The 18079-nt window shown below is 43.9% G+C and overlaps 1 protein-coding gene across 2 annotated transcripts in view; it reads right to left on the bottom strand.

Annotated features, from left to right (window-relative positions):
* Positions 1 to 283: 283 nt before the first annotated feature.
* NRP2 (neuropilin 2) overlaps positions 284 to 18079 on the bottom strand; it is a 115120-nt gene continuing 97324 nt past the window's right edge. For both annotated transcript variants that reach the window (XM_010352641.2, XM_010352643.2), the window contains exons 16-17: positions 5757 to 5807; positions 284 to 3606 (exon numbers count right to left, since the gene is read on the bottom strand). In XM_010352641.2, the coding sequence (XP_010350943.2) occupies positions 3305 to 3606; positions 5757 to 5807 (353 nt within the window). In that variant the 3' untranslated portion in view covers positions 284 to 3304. The remainder of the gene's footprint in view (positions 3607 to 5756; positions 5808 to 18079) is intronic.

The following is an 18079-nucleotide window of genomic DNA, read 5'->3' as shown; positions in this document are numbered from 1 at the left end:
GGGCTCATCCTGGTGTCTGCACCTACTCTTCTGTGTTCTCCCCCTCCCACAAGGGGTTGATAGCTGCAGGCTGAGTAAGCAAGCCACCTGTCATGAGTCCCATGAAGGGGTCAAGGGAACTATCCTGTTTCAACAGGACATTCAGTGCTAAAAACCAGAAAAAGTCTCAGGCAAAGTGGGATAATTTGGTCACCCTTATCCCAGATCTGTTTGTCTCCAACAAAGACAAGGCAGGAAAAAAAACTAAAACAACAACAACAACAAAAAAAATGATGCAGAAAAATATCTCTGGTATAATGTTTATTTAAATAGTAATCTTAAAAAGGCTTTATACAAATCATATAAACACAGTTTGACATTGTTGTTTGTTTTTTACATTGAAGAATCACAGTAAAAGCTCTCAAGTTCCCGTGATCTGGCTCAGCCAGCGAATGGTCGAATACCTTTAACTGCAAACCCTAGAAAAGTTAACCTACTATGTGACAGGTTAACTCTTTCCCTTGTTTCTTGTCATTCATGCTTATTCCTTGGACCCTCATCCCTGTCAACTCCCCTGCCCCACCAAAGACAGAAAGCAACCCTGTGGCCCTGTTGACCGCCTAGTCCGGGAGAGCGTGGAGGTAATATGTCATTTAGTACAAGGCAAAAAGGAGATCAATACTGGGAGTGGGGTTGCCCGAAGGGAATGACTCAAGGAGATGAGTCAGCTAGCCTACCCACAGATAAAGATAACAAACACACCAAGGTGTCCCCTGGCCAAGTCAAAATTGGGCCCAGCTGTCTTTCTGTCTTACGACAGACCAGCCTCCAGCTTTGGTGAGGTATCTACATGTAGCCCTGTGTACTCTGCTTCTGTTTAGCATTCAAGACCCACTCAGGGCCTCCAATCACCCAAAGGTGAATATGGATATAGGACTTTTAGAGGGATGCAAGTTGAGTTGTACATAACTTAGAGGTGAAGTGCAGGTCTGAGACAGGGCTAGACTTTGGAGAACTGTAAAATGGCTCACTGGGCGTGAGAGCATCAGGACCGCTGGAGTAGGCTTCCAAACTTATCTTCTTCTGCAGGCTACTTCTGGAAATCCCTAGGACTTACCAGCTTTCTGAACACTGAGCATCATGGGAGGGTGAAGAGGGAAGGGGCTCATTAAAATCTTGCTTCTGCTGTGGGTCCAACTCGGGGAGCCCTAAAGCTAAGCCCTTGGGCTTGACAGCTCTACTTTTCACCTCTAACTACCACTGTGCCAATGAGTGCCGAGTGCCAAGATCAGCTGTGACACTCGGCCCTAGGTCAAAGTCACAACACCACCACTGAGTCCCACATGACCATTCACATACACAGTAGATACAGAGAACTCAAAGGCGCAAAGACACACACACATGAATAAATAGCTGTTGGTTGAACTCTTGCTCTCTGCATACAAAACACTGTGACATTACCATTTGAACTAGCATTTCCATAAGTTAACATTTAAAGGAACCAGCCAGTCCCATTCACCCTTCCCCTTTCACCTGGGTATAAGACAAATGAAATCGTGGGTGACCATAGCAGCAAAAATGGTCTGACATTGATATGCAATAGGCTGGGCATACTGGTTGAATTTCAAATATATTTCCAGCACACAGGCAATCCTTAGGCGTTAATATGAAATCAAGATTTGGACCTTGATGCGAACAATCTTATCCTTCACACAGTTTCATTCTATTCCTGATGCCTCCCTTTGAAGAGTAGTTGAGAGTCATCTAGGGCTATGACTACCACTTGGGTAGCAGGGCTCATTCCTTTAGTAGGATCAGTGGTGAGTTGGGGTACTTGGGAATGGAGCCATCGGGATTAGGGAAAGAGGAATGCCTTAATTCGTAAGATATTCACTAATTTTTACATAGAGGGAAAATACATTTTTCTTCATTTTTTCAAGGCACTTAAAAAATCACATAAATTGGTGTGCATGCATGTATGCATGTGTGCATGTATGTGTGTGAGAACCTAGGTCTCTCAAGGTTGAAGCAGTGTGGTTAGCATTCTTGTCCACAGTACTTGCGGACTTCTTGTTAGAATCAGTTCTTGTACATCCTAGCTCAGACTCTCCCGAAAGGTTGAGATGGTTGTTGTAACCCAAAGGAGAAGTCAGTGTTTACTAGCCTATTCGAGAGACAAATGCATTTCAAAGGGTCTCTGTCTACACTGCTCAGCCTTGGCCCTCATAGGATCACAGAGGTTGGGCTTCTCTTTCCCTCTCCACTGTTCTCCTTCCCATCCAGTGGTGACCAGTTACAATATCTCATTGATGGGAAAAACATACCAACAGTCTATTTTTCCCTCTATTTTCCCCTGTCTCTGAGAATATCACGCAATGCTGCTTCCAAGGGCTTAGAGACCTGAAAAATGTGTGTATGTGTGTGTATATATGTATATGTTTTAGAAGAACATGGAGGAGGGAAAAGAAAAGGCAAAACCACCACCAGAAGCCCTACGAGGGAAGCCCCACCACCAGACACTGTGGGTCTAGATTTAGCGAATGGCTCCTATTCATTCACAAAGCACTTTAAGGCTCATCCGGGCGCTTCTATGGATTTTGACATGTGAAGTTTCCTTTCTGGTTTGTTTTAAATCGCATACAAGAAAGAGCTGTTCATGCTGACCCTAAAATGGCAATTTTCCCCTGGATAAAGAAAGTTGAAGGCAACAACATCCTACTTAAATGCTAGGACTGGAAACGGCAGCTTGTAGGGTTGGCTGGCAGAACCTACACCACAGTAAATCCCTTAAGTCATAAGACAATCAGAGGATAGGATAAGCTGGACGGCTTTTTTGAGTTTTATTTGTAAAGATGGAAAGGCTGAAACGACACTTTGCTTTTCAAGTGTTGATTAGAAAGAGAAAGCGGAGAATAATCATCACTGCTCCGCTTCTATACTGGAAAAGTCGTTCTCCTCTTCTGCCTCTTTGAGTTGCTCACAGACCAAAGAAATAAAATATAATAATAATAATAATAATACAAACTCACAAACAAAATAGAACTGTGACCCCAAAGAGATGAGCTCCTGTTTTGTCCCAGCAGAGAACATGGCCCCGTTCCTGCAATGACTTAGCCACTGCGGTCCTAGGGGGGTAATCATCCCCTGTGTGGCTGCATCTCCCTTCCTCCTGTGACTTGCTTTTCTGTCCTGTCCATACCTTCGGTATTCTGGATCGGTTTGATCGAGATTATGGCATTCAGTTTCCAAAGGAAAAAAAAAAATGTAATCTTCCCCAGCCCCTCTTGCTGGAATGAAACGTCAGATAGGATTCAGGTGCAAGATGTCATGCCTCGGAGCAGCACTTCTGGTGGTTCATCTTGACCTTGTGTTTAAGGCCATCGTAGAGCTCAAAGTTGTAGTTCTCCAGTGTGGTGCAGCTTCGGGAGCTCAGGCCCGAGTAGGAACAGGTGCAGTAGAGCAGGAGGCCTGCACAGGTGGCCCCCAGGAGGACACCCAGCGAGCTCATGGCAATGATGGTGATGAGGATGGGATCCAATGTGTACAGCCAGCTCTTTTCTTTGTCAGTCGAGGGGGCGCCAGACCCTGAGGTTGCAGAAGAATTGCTCCAGTCCACCTCGTATTCATCTGCGATACATAAAATACACGAGAGATTGCAGGCACCGCCTATGTTAGGGTGAAGTGACTGAGCCTCCCCAGCCCAGAGGCTCTTCAGAGCATAGCAGTAGCAGCAGCGGCTCTGGAATTAGTCTGCCTGGGTTCAAAGTCCAGCCTCACCACATCCTAGCTGTGTAACTTTGGGCAAACTATTGAACCTCTCTTTGCTTCAGTTTTCTCCTCTTTCAAATGGGGATAATAGTAAAATCTGCCTCAACTGGGTTGTTAGGAGGATTACATGAACTAATATTTGTAAAGTGCTTGGTGTCTGGCACACAGTAAGTACAAAGTATCCAATATTTAAATAATTTGGCTTACACTAGGTAAGCTCTGATTTTAACAGCACCTTTGGGGTGGCTCTGCAGCACCTGGGATGGCTTTGTGTTCAAGGGGACCGCTACATCCCTCCTTTCCAACCTCAAGCTAATGAAAGGACAGTCTGGGACTATTTGCACATGATGAGTTTCCTAATTTGGCATTCCTGGCCATATAAGCAGCAGATTTTCCCCAGCCACCAGACCTCCTTTAATAATAAGGCATCATGCCTTATTGTTACGGGTTGAACTGTATCCCCTTCCCAGCCACTTAAATTCATGTCGAAGTCCTAACCCTCACCACCTTATTTGGAGATAAGGCCTTTACAGAGGTTATCAAGTTAAAATAAGGTCATGAGGGTGGGCCTTTATCCCGTAAGAGTGGTATCCTTAGAAAAAGGGGAAATTCTGAGACACACATGAGATAATTTCGTATGAACAGGAAAATGGCGGTCTCCAAGTCGAGGAGAGAGAGCTAGAATAGATCCTTTCTCACAGCCCTCAGAAAGAACCAACCCTGCCCACACCTTGATCTTAAATTTCTAGCCTCTAGAACTGTGAGAAAATATATGTCTGTTGTAAGCCACCCAGTCAGTGGTACTCTGTTCTGGAAGCCCTAGCAGACTAATCTAATTACATTTCTACAGTGTGGCTAAGGCATGCCCACATCTGGGCATCATTTTTTGAAATCTCCTAATAATCCCATGAAGAAGGCAGGATATTATATATATTTTAATAGGTGAGGAAACTGATGTTTAAAGAAATTAGGTGACTAGGTAACTCACTCCAGGTCATGGGACTTAGCAAGCAGTTAAAGTAGGAATGGAAATCAGGCTTTCTGTCTCCTTACCCATTGCCCTTTCTACGCCATCCCAGTGTGCCTCTGCCTGATCCACTGCAGTCTCTCCATGTAGGTTGGTCATGCACTTTTGCCCATAAAAGGAGTGCTGGACTGGGTTTGCAGGGAGAGTCTGCAGTCAGTTAACAAGGTGCTGTTTGGGTGAGTCGCTCCAGTTTCTATAACTACGCATGAAGTTTCTGATTAAGGGCAGGTTAAAAGCAGCTGCTCTATAAACTGTTCTTCTTAAATGCATAAATCTTAGTCTACAGTTATTCTTTAAGTGGAATCTTGCTGTTGAGTCTGTTGGAGATCAACTCTGGCATGCAGAGAAGCCCAGAGAGAGACCTGTGCTATTATGAGTTGAGGGAAGAAATTACATCTACATATTTGCTCAGCAGCCCTCTAGCCTCTTGAAGTATGTGTATTTGCAGTGAAAAAATAGAGCTTGGAATAAATATAAAGATATGAGATGGTCAGTGTGAAAAAGAAACTTAAATCCTGCAACAGGCTCCTAATTGGAATCTTGAATAGTGTGAGGAAGGTTTCCCCCAAGCCAGGGAACCAGAAACCACAGCAGGTCTGGGAGAATATTCACATTATGCTCATTTACTCAGGCCATTTTTGGGAGAAGGTGAAAAGCTTCAGGCAATGACACATATAGAGGAGCTGATCTTTCACTTGTAAAGGGTTTATTCAGATTTGAAGTCCATCCAGGTAACAAGTTTCTGGAAAGAGGGGATCTGTTTCAGATTAGGCAGAGGGAACTCAATACACTTTCTAAACCTCTAAAGTTGACCCTGGCAGACTCATTGATGGTTCCCTCATTTTTCTCCAGATTCTTTTATATATTTCTGACTGATAGTTCTAAATTTTGGCCCTCCCATACCCTGGGCATTATTTTTGTTGATGTCTTTATAACCAAACTTGAATTTCATGATTACCTGCTAAATCATAACAATACTTACCATCAATTTCGTCTTCATATCCTTCTCTCTCATGTATTTCTGGGATGTCCACTATAATATAAAGAAAATAAAAACAAGTTAATAACAAGTTCTATCAGCTTGGCTAAAAGGCAGGGAGGCAATTTTTATGAGAATGACTCCCCATTCTGGCAGGCAGCTAGAGAATCACCTCCACTTCTAGATCATTCAGTATGGACATTACTGGATTGTTCTCCTTCATATGACCTGTATCTTCCACCAACCACAACCAGTAACACAGAAATAAGAAGAAACTCTGGGTCTTCAGTGCCAAGCAACCCCTGCCACTGTGCCTTTTTAATGACTGGCATTCATTGGAACACTGGTTTCATTTAAGGCACCTTCAATGGCATCTTATGCCCAACAGCAGCTGCCTTTACTGGGATGTCCATTTAGTATAGCATGCTGCACCTCTTCATAGGCACACATCTCAGAGGGCACAAAAGCATCAGAGTCTTTATCCTCGGGATTTCATGTAAACATATGGTAGTTTAAGGAAGTCTTGTTTCATCATTATACGTTTTAATTTAAGAGCAGAAATGGAAGGCATGTCGTAATGTCTGTTGACCTTCACATATCTATGCTAATATCTCTCATCCTTCTTCCCAAGTCTGTTTTTCCTATTGGCTTTCTCCATGGTTTAGAATAGATCAAAGATGGGCATCCAATCTGACTAGCCAGGCTAAGTTAATTTACTATGAATTTTCTCCAGTATTATCACTGTTTATCTCTTTCTTTTTCATGATAATTTGGGAGGGTGATAATACAGGTCTCTCTATTCACTGTGCTGTCCAACTTATAGAAAACAGAACCAATGAAAATTTTCTGTCTAAAACGGTAAAACATTAATAGAGAACACCAAATGCATGGCAAACAGCAGCATCTTACCTTTTCTTCCTATCTCACAAGCTAATTATGCCTTTCCAAGCTGCCAGCTCAAGACAGCCCCAGTGAATGTGTATGGCCCTTTCAGAGTTTTGTTCCACCAAGTCAGATAAACAATCTTGAAGTCACTACTCTAAATTAAAATCCAAAAATCAAGGCTTAAAAGAAAATCAAAATCTCAAATGGCTGAAGTATCAGACAAGAGGGAGAAAAAGAACTTTAGATCATCCTGAAATCTTCCCTCATCAGCACTACATCTCAGGGAAGATCTACTTGACCATGATCTGAACTAAGCATTGATCCATCACTGTCACACTTGAAATTCAGTCTTTTCCTGGAGGCCATGGTTTTAATCATCTTAGAAGTCCTCATTTCTGGCCAGAGTGCTAAAGCACATTCTCATCCCCCTCGGTCACTAGTAAGGGATGCACAAAACAACTTGCCAAGACCCCACTTGAAAAGATTGATGCCATGTGGCACCAATCCTCCATAACTCCAGCCCATTCCTGGTGTGTTTAAAGCACAGCAACTGGCACCTGCAGGCCACACCAGCCTCCCCACCTAAATGCCCACTCCCTGCATTCTTCTCCAGGCTCCAACAGAGCAGGTCATTTCCTTGGAAGGGAAATGTGAACATGAATCAACAGGAGGCAGGTGGTGTTTGTCACAGGGATCAAATTGAGCTTGTGAAAGTCAACCCAGAGGGATTTTTTTCCATATGAAAAAAAAAAAAAAAAAAACCAACATGAAAGAAAACCGTCACATTTCCAACAATTAATTGGTTTGATGGGCCACTCATATATCTTAACATCTTCACCAGTAAAAGAGGCAGAACACTGGATGAGAATAGGTGAATCAGCCTAGGATGAGAACCACGGGGCTCCTGCCAGTGACTTCTGGGCCAAATCCTATGCTTGCTTTTAGGGATCTTGTTTCTGCCAAGGATGTGATGAATTCTTGGAGGCTGGAGTGCCCTCTTGCTCCATCTCACACCCTCAAAGAAATCGTCTTAGGATACCATAGATCACTGGCTGGAAAGGGGTGAATGTGGCATTGATCTTGAAGGAAAAAGGGTAAAAGGATGCTAATGATTTTGAGAACATTTTATCCCAGGAGATCACAGCCTCTTGTCTCTGGAGGTTGAGGACTGGATGAGATGATTTCCTAAGAACTGGCCCATTTCTAAGACTCAATGAAATCAATTGCCCAGATGCAGCTGAGATTTCTGCACCTGGAGAATCAAAGGCTACTTAAGGTGAAGAAGAACACTTTAGTGGCTTGACTTGGCTTTTTGTATAATCACTGCTCCCCTGAGTTTGAGTGAGTGGGAAGGGGGTCAAAAAAAGGATAAGTTAATCAACATTTTCAAAAACGCATCTGTTCACCAAGCCTTAAAGAAAGAACGGCACACTGGGGAAAACACAAATAAAGGGAACATTTGTACAAAAAACCATTTACTTTGATAGCAATTTTCTCTAGTCCCCTTGCTGATATTCTTGATATCTGTGTTTGATTAAGAGCTTTCTCTCTCTCTCAAAAGCATCTTTGCCCTTTGCCGGCCACTTTCCTTTTCTGTTTAGCCTGGTAGGTAAACTGCAGCCTGTTTCCTTAGGAGGCTAGCAGGAAGGAATGTGGTTCTCCCACCAGGTCCCTGTAGTTCTAGCAAAGAAAAGGCAAGGTGTGGCAGGTAAGTGGCCACCAGGAAAACCAAGGGGTAAAGCTACTGGCCTGTGGGAGGCAGGAGGGAGAATGATGGACTAGGGGCCCAAGGCAGAGGGTAGAGGCAGCAGCTCCCTGGAAAGGGGAAATGGCAGCCGCAGGATGGCGGACCTAGCTGCCGAAGTCAGCGCAGACATCAGGAGAGAGTGGGAGAAAGGAACCAGGGACTCAGAATTTTGTTTTCAATGGGGAAAACTTGGAGAGGAACTTCCAGGATTCTGTTTTAGTGGGTGCGTGTGTTTGTGAGTGTGAGATGGGCTAGGGAGAGTGGAATGGGCCACACCTCTAGAAGAACGCAGGTCAGGAAGGGATCTTACCACCCACCCAAGTTCCTCTTTCAACCTTTGTGCTCCCATGACCCTGTTTCCTTCTAGGCCCCTGTGTGGATTCAGTCTCAGGTCAGCCTGACTACAAATACTGACTCTCAAATATTGTATTAGGGCCAGGATAGATCCCCAGTCTGCATTCAAGTTCTTTGGGTGTGGCTGGGGCACTGTAACTACCACCATATCCCTACTGCCTCCTTCTCATAAAATAAAAGAGTCTGCCTTCTCTCAGATCGGGGTTGGCTGGATACACACTTTGGTTGCCTGTTTCACTGGCTCACTACTCTGATGGAGTAGGGCTTTGAAGGGCTTCTCATGAACTTGAAGATGTGGGAATCTGAAATTTGGGGTTTCATGCTTTCCATGAGAGACATCACCCAGAGCAGGAAACTAAATTACATTGTTCTTCAAAGGGCAGTTTTCATTAACCAACGAACCAACCTAACACCAACTTAGTAAGAGGGCTTACTGCATGCCTAGGAGACAAATTGAGGACTTTGGAAAATAAAGATGTAAGGGACCAGGTGTCTACCATCAAAGCCCTTCAGTGTGGCTGGGAAGTGAAGACTCACCCATGCCAAATTAGCATGAAAGAAAGCAAGGCATTGCGGAGAGGACTCCAAAGTGCTGCTGGAGTGCAGGGCAGGGATTGGGCAAATGAACCTGGGCCACTACCAGGAAGGAAAATGTGGGAGTGGCGAGCAGGATACTTTGGAATTGAGGCTGCTGCAAGTTGGGCATTGGGAGATTTCTTTCTCCTTTATCTGTCTGATTGATAGAAATGCTTTCAAACATGGCACCCAATCTCTTGTCTTTTGGCTTGCATTCATTCATATCAGGCTCATCAAGGAATTCAAAGAGATCGCCTTGCTTTGCCACAAATCTCCCACCTTGCATATATCTATGTGAGAGTCAGATCTCTGCCCTCCCAATCCCTAACACCTATCCCCTTCCCCAGCTGTTGCAGACAGTATAGTGAGAGAAAGAGGCCAACTCCAAATGAATGACTGGAAGGGGTTTTACAGAGCTTGAGTAATCAAGTGGGCACAGTGTCTACTGCTTAAAAACAAATACAACCCAACTTCACAAAACTTTGGTCATTTTCATATGGAGATCAGTCTCAGGCCAAAAAGTCACCTTGTTTTGGTCAGTGTCCCTTCTCGCATCATTAAGAGACAGAGTAGGTACACGGTGAAGCATGATTCAAGGTCTCACTCATCTGTTGTCCTGATTTTTTGGAATGAGAGACCAGGGTGACTAGTTATTAAAACACCCACAGGACTATTCCAGAAACACCCTCCACCCTAGAAGAATCAAATATTCTCTAGTGTGCTTGTCAATAAATTGCAACACTATGGCACAAAAGGTGAACAGCCATACCGAGTCACAAACCCAACCTCTTCTAATGAAATAAGCTTCTCCCTGGAACACTGCCTGGTAGTGTAAGACCACACATGCTGCTCGGGAGACACACCCCCAAGACACTCCAACCTGCTGCCTGGAAATTCCTACTGAGCATGATTTTGTCCTCAAATAAGAAGGCCTTCTCTCATGGCCCTTTCCATTCTCTCTCACTGTCTCTGTGACACACACACACACACACACACACACACACACACACACACGCACTTTTTATCTTTCCTGTCTCTCTCATTTTCTTCCTTCTTCTAAGTTAAGATTATTTGGGATTAGCATTCCTTCATTAGTTTGCTTTTCTGCAGTTTCTTACAGAAAATTCACAGCCTTCGCTGTTTCTACTGTGAGTGTATTGGCCTTGACACTGTTTACTTCCTGCATTGTAAAGGAGCTTCACAATATGGCCAGGAAAGCGAGAAGTCTGCCCCAAAGCACTGGTTACTTTTGGATAAATAATTTAAGACAGCCCCTGGGACACTCGTACACAGCTCATTTCAGGTCACTGACATGCTCGTTTCTTTGAAGAGTCCCTTCCATGCCAACCCTGAGCAGTGGATTAAGAGGCCTGCTTGAAGCTGATGACAGGGTTGTCATCCGGAGTGTGCAGCAGAGACACTCGGAAGCCTGATCAGTGGCAGCATCACCCTGCACTGAAGGAAGTGGTGTGGGATGTGGAAGGCCCTAGACTGGGGGTGGAATGCCTACCTCCCATCTGGTTCTGCCTCAGGTGTCAGAGCCTTGACCAGTCATTGACCTCCATGGGTCTCCATTTGCTCCTCTGTAAAGTAAACACTGATGCTCTCCTCTGCTCTAGAATTCCCTTGTTTTTACAGGAAGGAAATGAGAAAGGTATGAGGGCCTTTCTGATGAGGGCTCTTTGAAGAGGGTGATGGTTGAGGGAGACAAGGCAAATTCTGAACAAAAGGGCTCCATTGCCTCACGATGCTCACTGCCCCATTCTTCACCCTAACTCTGTCCTCTCCTGGGAGTGGCCACTCCCCGAAACCATTTGTTTTAAGGTGTGCACAGAAAGAGAAGACCACAAAAAGGACAGGTCAAGAGAACCCATGAGGTTCCATGTGTTCAATACTTGCTATTTGGCTCAGGACTCAGTCCTACTAATTGGTAACTGAGGAACTGACAAATTGGGTAAATTGTGCCCATGGTTTTAAGCCTCCATGTTAACTGAGGTTGGGCTGAGAAAACCTCATGGAAAGCCAGTCTTAGTACAGCCACTTAACCCATCACACTTCTACCAGCCTTGAAGGCAAGGATTGAAGAGCCGCTTACACACAGGAAGCCACTGAAATCATTCATGTTCACAGGTCCCAGGGGTCATCACTTTGACTTTAGAGATGAAATTGAGGAGGGAGGGTAGAGAAGTGCAATAAGTCATTGAATAAATCAGCAGCAGAACTGAGAGTAAGCCATAGATTTTCAACACCTTGTTTGGGGGCTGTGATTTATTCGGGATAAGCTCTTGGCCACTTAGTGCCTTTGTTGAACTTGATTCCAAGTTTCTGAACCCCATGGGCCAGTTAAATCTCTGGATTTTTCAGATGGGAGTAGCCTCCAGAAATTTCTCTAAGCCATTCTCTTTAAATCCCAGCAGGAAATACAACACTGAGACCTCAGTAAAAGATAAATAACAAAGGACTAAGGAGATTCTTCTTGGCACTTCAAAATTCAGTTTAATTCAGTTTAATATTTAATATTGGCTGAAGGTTCCCCTTCCCCACTACACTTAATTTCCCAATTCAGTTTGTTCATCCAAGTTGCAATAAGGAGCCAAATGTTCAGGTGTTGATATAAACTTTGCCAAATCTCCTCCGTTAAGAAGTCGGGCTACTTGAGAGCCATTCATTCCTTGCTGGGTTTGGCTTGAGTTTAGAAGCACCATCAGAAGAGCCTTTATCATGCGTTTTTATCTCTTGGGCTACAGCCAAATCTAGGCAAGGTCATGGAAAAAATTGTTTTTTGGAATTTTTCAAATGGTTCAAGTGTGGAAAAAAAAGGAGGGCGCTTGGTATGAGATTACTGGAAGAGTTTGATCTTGAATTTAGCCATTCATTTCTATTATTTTTAGTTGAATAACTAGAAGGAAACACTAAAAAGAATTGGAAATACTGACTGCAAACAAGAAGACTGTGAAATGACCTAGTAATACTTTCAAGTGTGGAGGCGGATGAGTAGCTGAGGCCAGAATGTCTCCAATGAGCCCCAACAATGGCATGAAAAGAAGAAAAATGCAGCCAGAGACATGTTTGGCTATAAAGACAGGCTTCACAATTGTGCGGACTGGAAAACCACAGCAAAGCTGATGAAAGAAAATTCTAGAACCTCTTTTTTAACCCCAAGTCTTTGAAAAATCAGCTATTCTCCATTGTTGTAAACAGATATGTGAACAAGCAATTGGCTCTTTTCATTTCTTTTGTTGGCTACCTTCTCTTAGGGCATGAGGGTGGCAAAAACAGCATTTCAGGGAAAACCTGTTGTTTTTTTCCCCTCTTCTGTAGTCTTATTTTTTCCTGATATGCTAGGGGAAAAAGTCATATATCTTTATATTTTAGGGAGATTTTTCCAGTGGGCTTTGAAATTTTCCCCCTCCTCTAGTTCCAATATTTGAGGTGTGCATCTTAGAAACATCACTGTGTCACTCAGATGGAGTGGTTTGGTACAACCTTGGACAAGTGAGAAAACGGAGTTGAAGAATCAAAACTGTATCCACTTCCAATGTAAAGAATGTCTTCTTAAAGATAGCCCCTCTTATTTTGTAGGTCCTTGAAAAGAAACTGTACATCTGTATGTCACTAAGAGAATTCACTATACTTAAAAGATGGGCTCTTCTTCTGAACACGAGAATGAATGAGAATCAATGACTCTGTGATATCATTTTACAGCTACCAAAAACGTACCTCTCTCTGCCCATTCAAGAGATGATTTCCCCCAGTAACTTGCTGGTGGCCAAGGACTGTAATTACTAAGAGACTAATTCCTTTGGCTTCAGGTGTGGTCCCCTGTAAAAATGCAATTATTGGCGGAAGTAGCCATGTGGCATCTGTGTGAAGGAATCTGACCCATGCTTTTCTGAAGAAGGCGTTGATGGACGAAGGGGTAGAGAAAGTGTAAGGATGCCAGAGAAGAAAAGGGGTCACCAAGAGAGGGGGAAGGTGCAGAAAGGGGAGTTGGGAGGTTGGAGACAAACTGCACCTGGCAGAAAGGCAGATGAGCGGTGACCAGCTAGCTCCTCCACAGAGAAAGAGGTGGAGACCATGGCCACATCAGGAGGGTCAGAGCCAGAAAGCAGTGATGGGCTTGTGGGCCCAGGGCCCCTGTAAACACTAATATGGGGCTCACACTCTTGGACCACAGCTGGCCAAGGCGAATGAGGTATCTCTGGGGCTCCTTTGACACATCCGTGTAGGCTCCATCTAGGTCCTAATAACTACCATCTCACTCTCAATGACAGCTGTGGGACTGCCCTAGAGAAGCCATGGGGAAGCCTACACCAGCCCCTGAAATCCTCATTCCTGTTCTAGCAGGCCCTGGGTGGCAGTAAGAAAACACAAAGAGACAAAAAGGTTCTTTGTGCTTAAATGAAGCTTCAATAACTAGCAGGCTTTGGAGAATGAGACTTTGGTCAAGGCTACCCCTGCTCAAGGCTTTCTGCACACCCATCATTACTGGAGCTGGCTGCTCTTTAATAAGTTGCGGGGAAGTCCAGTCCAGGCATCCTGTTAGTGAGTCCTGCTGCTGGGAAAAGAAACTGGTATTGCTGAAAGCCATGGCATAGTATACTATCATTCCAATTCTGGAGCAGAGCCTTTGTTTTTGGGAATGTTCATGATATTTAAAGGATTTAATTTTGCACAAGTACACACAGAAGACAAAACAAGGCAGTGTGTGTGTGTGTGTGTGTGTGTGTGTGTGTCAGAGAGAGAGAGATGTACTCTAGTTCATCGAGATCTCAACTCATGCTGCTTTCCTTCCTGAGTTAAATACTCATGCCTCATGTCCAGGAGGCAATGGCCCTGGATTTTTGGCAAGGTCAGAGAAAGCCCACACAGGATCTATATAGCCACAGACACTCCGTTATGTTCAAAGTCAAAGCCACTTTATTATGATCCTTTTCTCTTTGCACACCATAGAAATGAGGGCAGTGCTTTTGCTAGAAATGGTGTTTGGACTACAGGTCTCTGGGCTTCTCCTCCACCCACCATTCCTTGCTACTGGCCCCTGTGGGGGCTAGTAGCTTTGCCTATGCCTATAAACACCCCACTAGAAAACCACCTCACTGCCTAGTGCCTTTCCTTTGGGTATTGCAGTCCCGAACTTCTTCAGAAGGAAGTCCACAAGGTCTGCTCCTCTCAGAGCCAGAGTAGGGGCCTGGGGTCCAAGGCCTCTCAAATTTGAGACTTTTTCTTGGCGTGTAGGTTTACCTCTGGCTGCTGGAATAGTTTAGTCTGCAGCACAATACTGCATACTGACCTTAAGGGATATTTTTTACATAAATTTTTTAGTAGAAAACATAAATATATAACAACAAGGCACAGCACAGGCACTCTTTGAAGAAACCAAGTGGAACTCATTAATCATGGAGAACAGGACTCTCTGCCTGCTGAACCCAGGGACAGAATTAACTCCAGTGACACAGCCGCCACAGCTCTGGGGAGCTGCCACTTAGAGCCAGGTTCATATTCCCCATAAGTTGGCAGTTTAAAAAAAGAAAGTTCTGAAGAAACACTCCCTGAGTTTAAAATTCTCTTCAGCTAAAAGTGCCCAAGGTCTTCTCTTGCAAGCAACACACCCACTGTAGAGAAAGAGAGATTGGCATAGAGATCACGTGGGTTGGGCAAATGTGGCAGGGGCTCTACAGCCAGGATGTCCACTCGTTTCTATTATGCTCTCAAGCAGGGACAGGTTCATTTTAAATGGCAAACCTCAGCCATTTATAGCACCTACTAAAATGAAAAAAGGGATGTGTTTGACCCAGAAATTCTATCCTTTGTAAAACACATGCCCAAAGAAGCAATTTCAAGGATGTTCATTGCAGTATTGTTTATAATAGTAAAAAACAAACAAACAAACAAAAAAAAAAACAAAAAAAAAAACTAGACACAATCTAAACGCTCGTCAACAGGGGAGCAGTTAATACACTCTGGCATATCAACACAATATAGAATGCTATGCTGCAGATATAAAGGATGGGGTAGATGCATTGGTATGTACTAAATTACTCTCAAGATGTCAAATGAAAAGAAGCAAGTCATCCAATATAGTAAGCAAACATTATGCTACCATTTACACAAAGCTAAATTAAACCAAACTAAACCCCAGCTTAACCAAACCACATAACTCAACATGAACACACATGTTTGTAAAGGTATAAAACAAGGCCTGGAAACATACTCCTCAAACCATTCTTCATAGTTACCTCTGGGGAGGCAACTGGGATTGGTCAACAATGAAATCAACTTTTGCTTTTTCTGTATTATTGTACTTTTTGAGCATGTTTAACTTGTGAGTTAAAGAAACTCAGCCAGTTACTATAAAGTCCCCCACCAGCAACCTCCCTGTATCATCAGTATCAATAAGCGCTCAAGCAATGAAACTCCGAGAAAAGAGGTTTTCCCACATAACAGTCCTCCTCCAGTACCTCTGTTGTTGACCCTTTAAGTGGTTTTTCCTATTTCTTGGTCCAATGCCCACGAGACTTTAGCTTTTGGGGGCTCTCAGGGGTCAGTGACAGAAAAGGCCAAGAACAACTGTTTTACCCAGTAGAAAGGAGATGATTCCAGGTTTCTTATCCACTGGGATTGGGGCAAGAATGGCTTCGGCTTGGTTGTACTGAAGCAGCTAGATTCTCCACTGTTCCATACCATGCTAAATAAGGTTTTGCTCTTGGCGATTTCCCAAATCTTGTCTCTCTTCAGTGTTTAGGTTTGGGTCCAAACAGAACACCTCCAAGCAGTCAAGGCAAACATACTCTGGCCCAGGCTTGTGGCCTGAAGACTCCTAAGGGTGTGGGTTTCTGATTGTATCTGACCTCGATACATACTGTGGTGCACCTGATCTGTGTCAGGCTTAATTAAATCCTACACTATTCCTAGCTGCTAATTTATTTGTGTAAGGTGATTCTTTTCCCTGCTGATTGTAAGATCATCAGTCGGTGTTCCCCTCACTGCCCCCACCCCCCCGCCCACCCTTTTCTCTGGTTGGATTTGTTTTGTGTTTTCTTTGGGCTGTCACTAAAGTGGATGAAAGGCAAATTACAGCTGTGAGAGCCCCAGCGCTCTGCACAATTAAAGAGAAAAAACAAGCCTTCACCTACAGATCTGCAGTTTGGCTCAGATGTGTAGCCCACAATGCAGGCAAATCAAAACTTCAGGATGTAGCTCTTTTCATCAGAGATTACAGAAAGGCCACACATTTGTGCAGAACAACTGCAGAGGCCGTGAAGACGGGTGAGGAAAATAAACACTGTGCCACATCAGCTTGGCTGGGCTTCAGTTATCTGAGCTAGGAGGGCAGTGGGTGAAGAGAGAACACACACTAAAACCATCACAAAGAACCAGGTAGGAGCAGAAACAGACCAGCCTAGGCCTTGACATCTGGTATATATGATCTGTGGAAACACAATTTCTGAACATTTATGCTTGGGCTATACATGAAATGCCACACTGAGGAGTGTTTGGTGGTAACAGTGCCTTGTTTGACATCTAAGATTGGAGTTGTAACAGTCCTTGCCCTTTTAGGGGGAGTAAGTACCCTTAAAATAAGTCTTGGGACTAGAACCAAGGTGGGAAACTTCCCAAAGGTGGCTCCAAAAACAATAATGCCAACAAAGCATAAGTAGGGCTAATTTAGTTCAGTCTGGCATGTTTGGTCCCAGGTCAGCTCAAGGAAATGTTGACTGAGCCTGGGTCTTTGTTTGAAATAAACACTTTTGAGATGTTTTATTTCATTCTTTACTAATGGGAACAAATGGCTTTGAGGAAAGCCAAATATTATTTAGACAAAAGGGGTAATTGAGCTTGTCACTGGGGAAACAAAAAATGCTGTGATCACAGACATTCTACTTTATTCTCCTGCAAAGGACAGATAGTGACATCTATACTGAACCATCTGTACTAACAGAACTTCCAGTAAGATCTAAAAACCGGAAACCTGTCTCCTTTTAGCAGCACTTGGACAGGTTTTACAGCTGTAAAAAGCACTCCTTTCTGGATCTAGGTTTGGATAGGAAGAAAACCAGGACTCTGGCAGAAATAGGATCTTCTGAACATGTGCATTTTCTCAGGACCTTTAAGGATGGTTCTCGGACCCCTGAGGAGGGCTCCCAGGTTATCAGAAGGCCTCTGATAAATCCCATGAATGGGGTGGTGGGAAATCCTATCTGCAAATAGGATTACTGTGACCTCTTCTTGACCACTATCTAGAAACCATGAACTGCTGGGAGGTTGTCTTTCCTAGATTTTCCCCCACTCCACCCAACCCAGTCCCCCGCTGATAGAAATATTTTATATAAGTAGGTCACCATCCAAAGAGGAGGACCAAAGAAAAATACTCATCAAGAAAGACCTGGCCTTTTGAGTAAGTTTCTCCAAGTGCCTCTCCTCAAAGTTTTATAGTGTTCCTTTCATAAAATGTCCCACTCTGAAAGCTCCATGTCCACCATCATCATCTAATTATCTTCATTACCTGTTCAAAAATGAAGTCTAGAATATCTTTCAGCCCTGTACATGCTACAAGTTCCCGTTTAGTCTGGGAAAGTGCTCGTAAATGGGAGATTCACATCCCTGTGGAAGTAATAATTGGGTAGGTGAGGGGTAAGATGTCACTGCTGCTTCTTCAAAGGATCTGTCTCCGCAGAGCTGAGTACAGGATTCAGCTTAGCTGGTACCACTCCCCCGGAGCCCTTTGAAAGTAGAATCTAATCTCCAGGGATTTGTCATCAAG

This window comes from Rhinopithecus roxellana, chromosome 14 (assembly GCF_007565055.1).
Source record: "Rhinopithecus roxellana isolate Shanxi Qingling chromosome 14, ASM756505v1, whole genome shotgun sequence".
Lineage (NCBI taxonomy): Eukaryota > Metazoa > Chordata > Mammalia > Primates > Cercopithecidae > Rhinopithecus > Rhinopithecus roxellana.
Note: the sequence above shows the minus strand (reverse complement) of the source record. Positions and strands in the feature narration are given on the sequence as shown.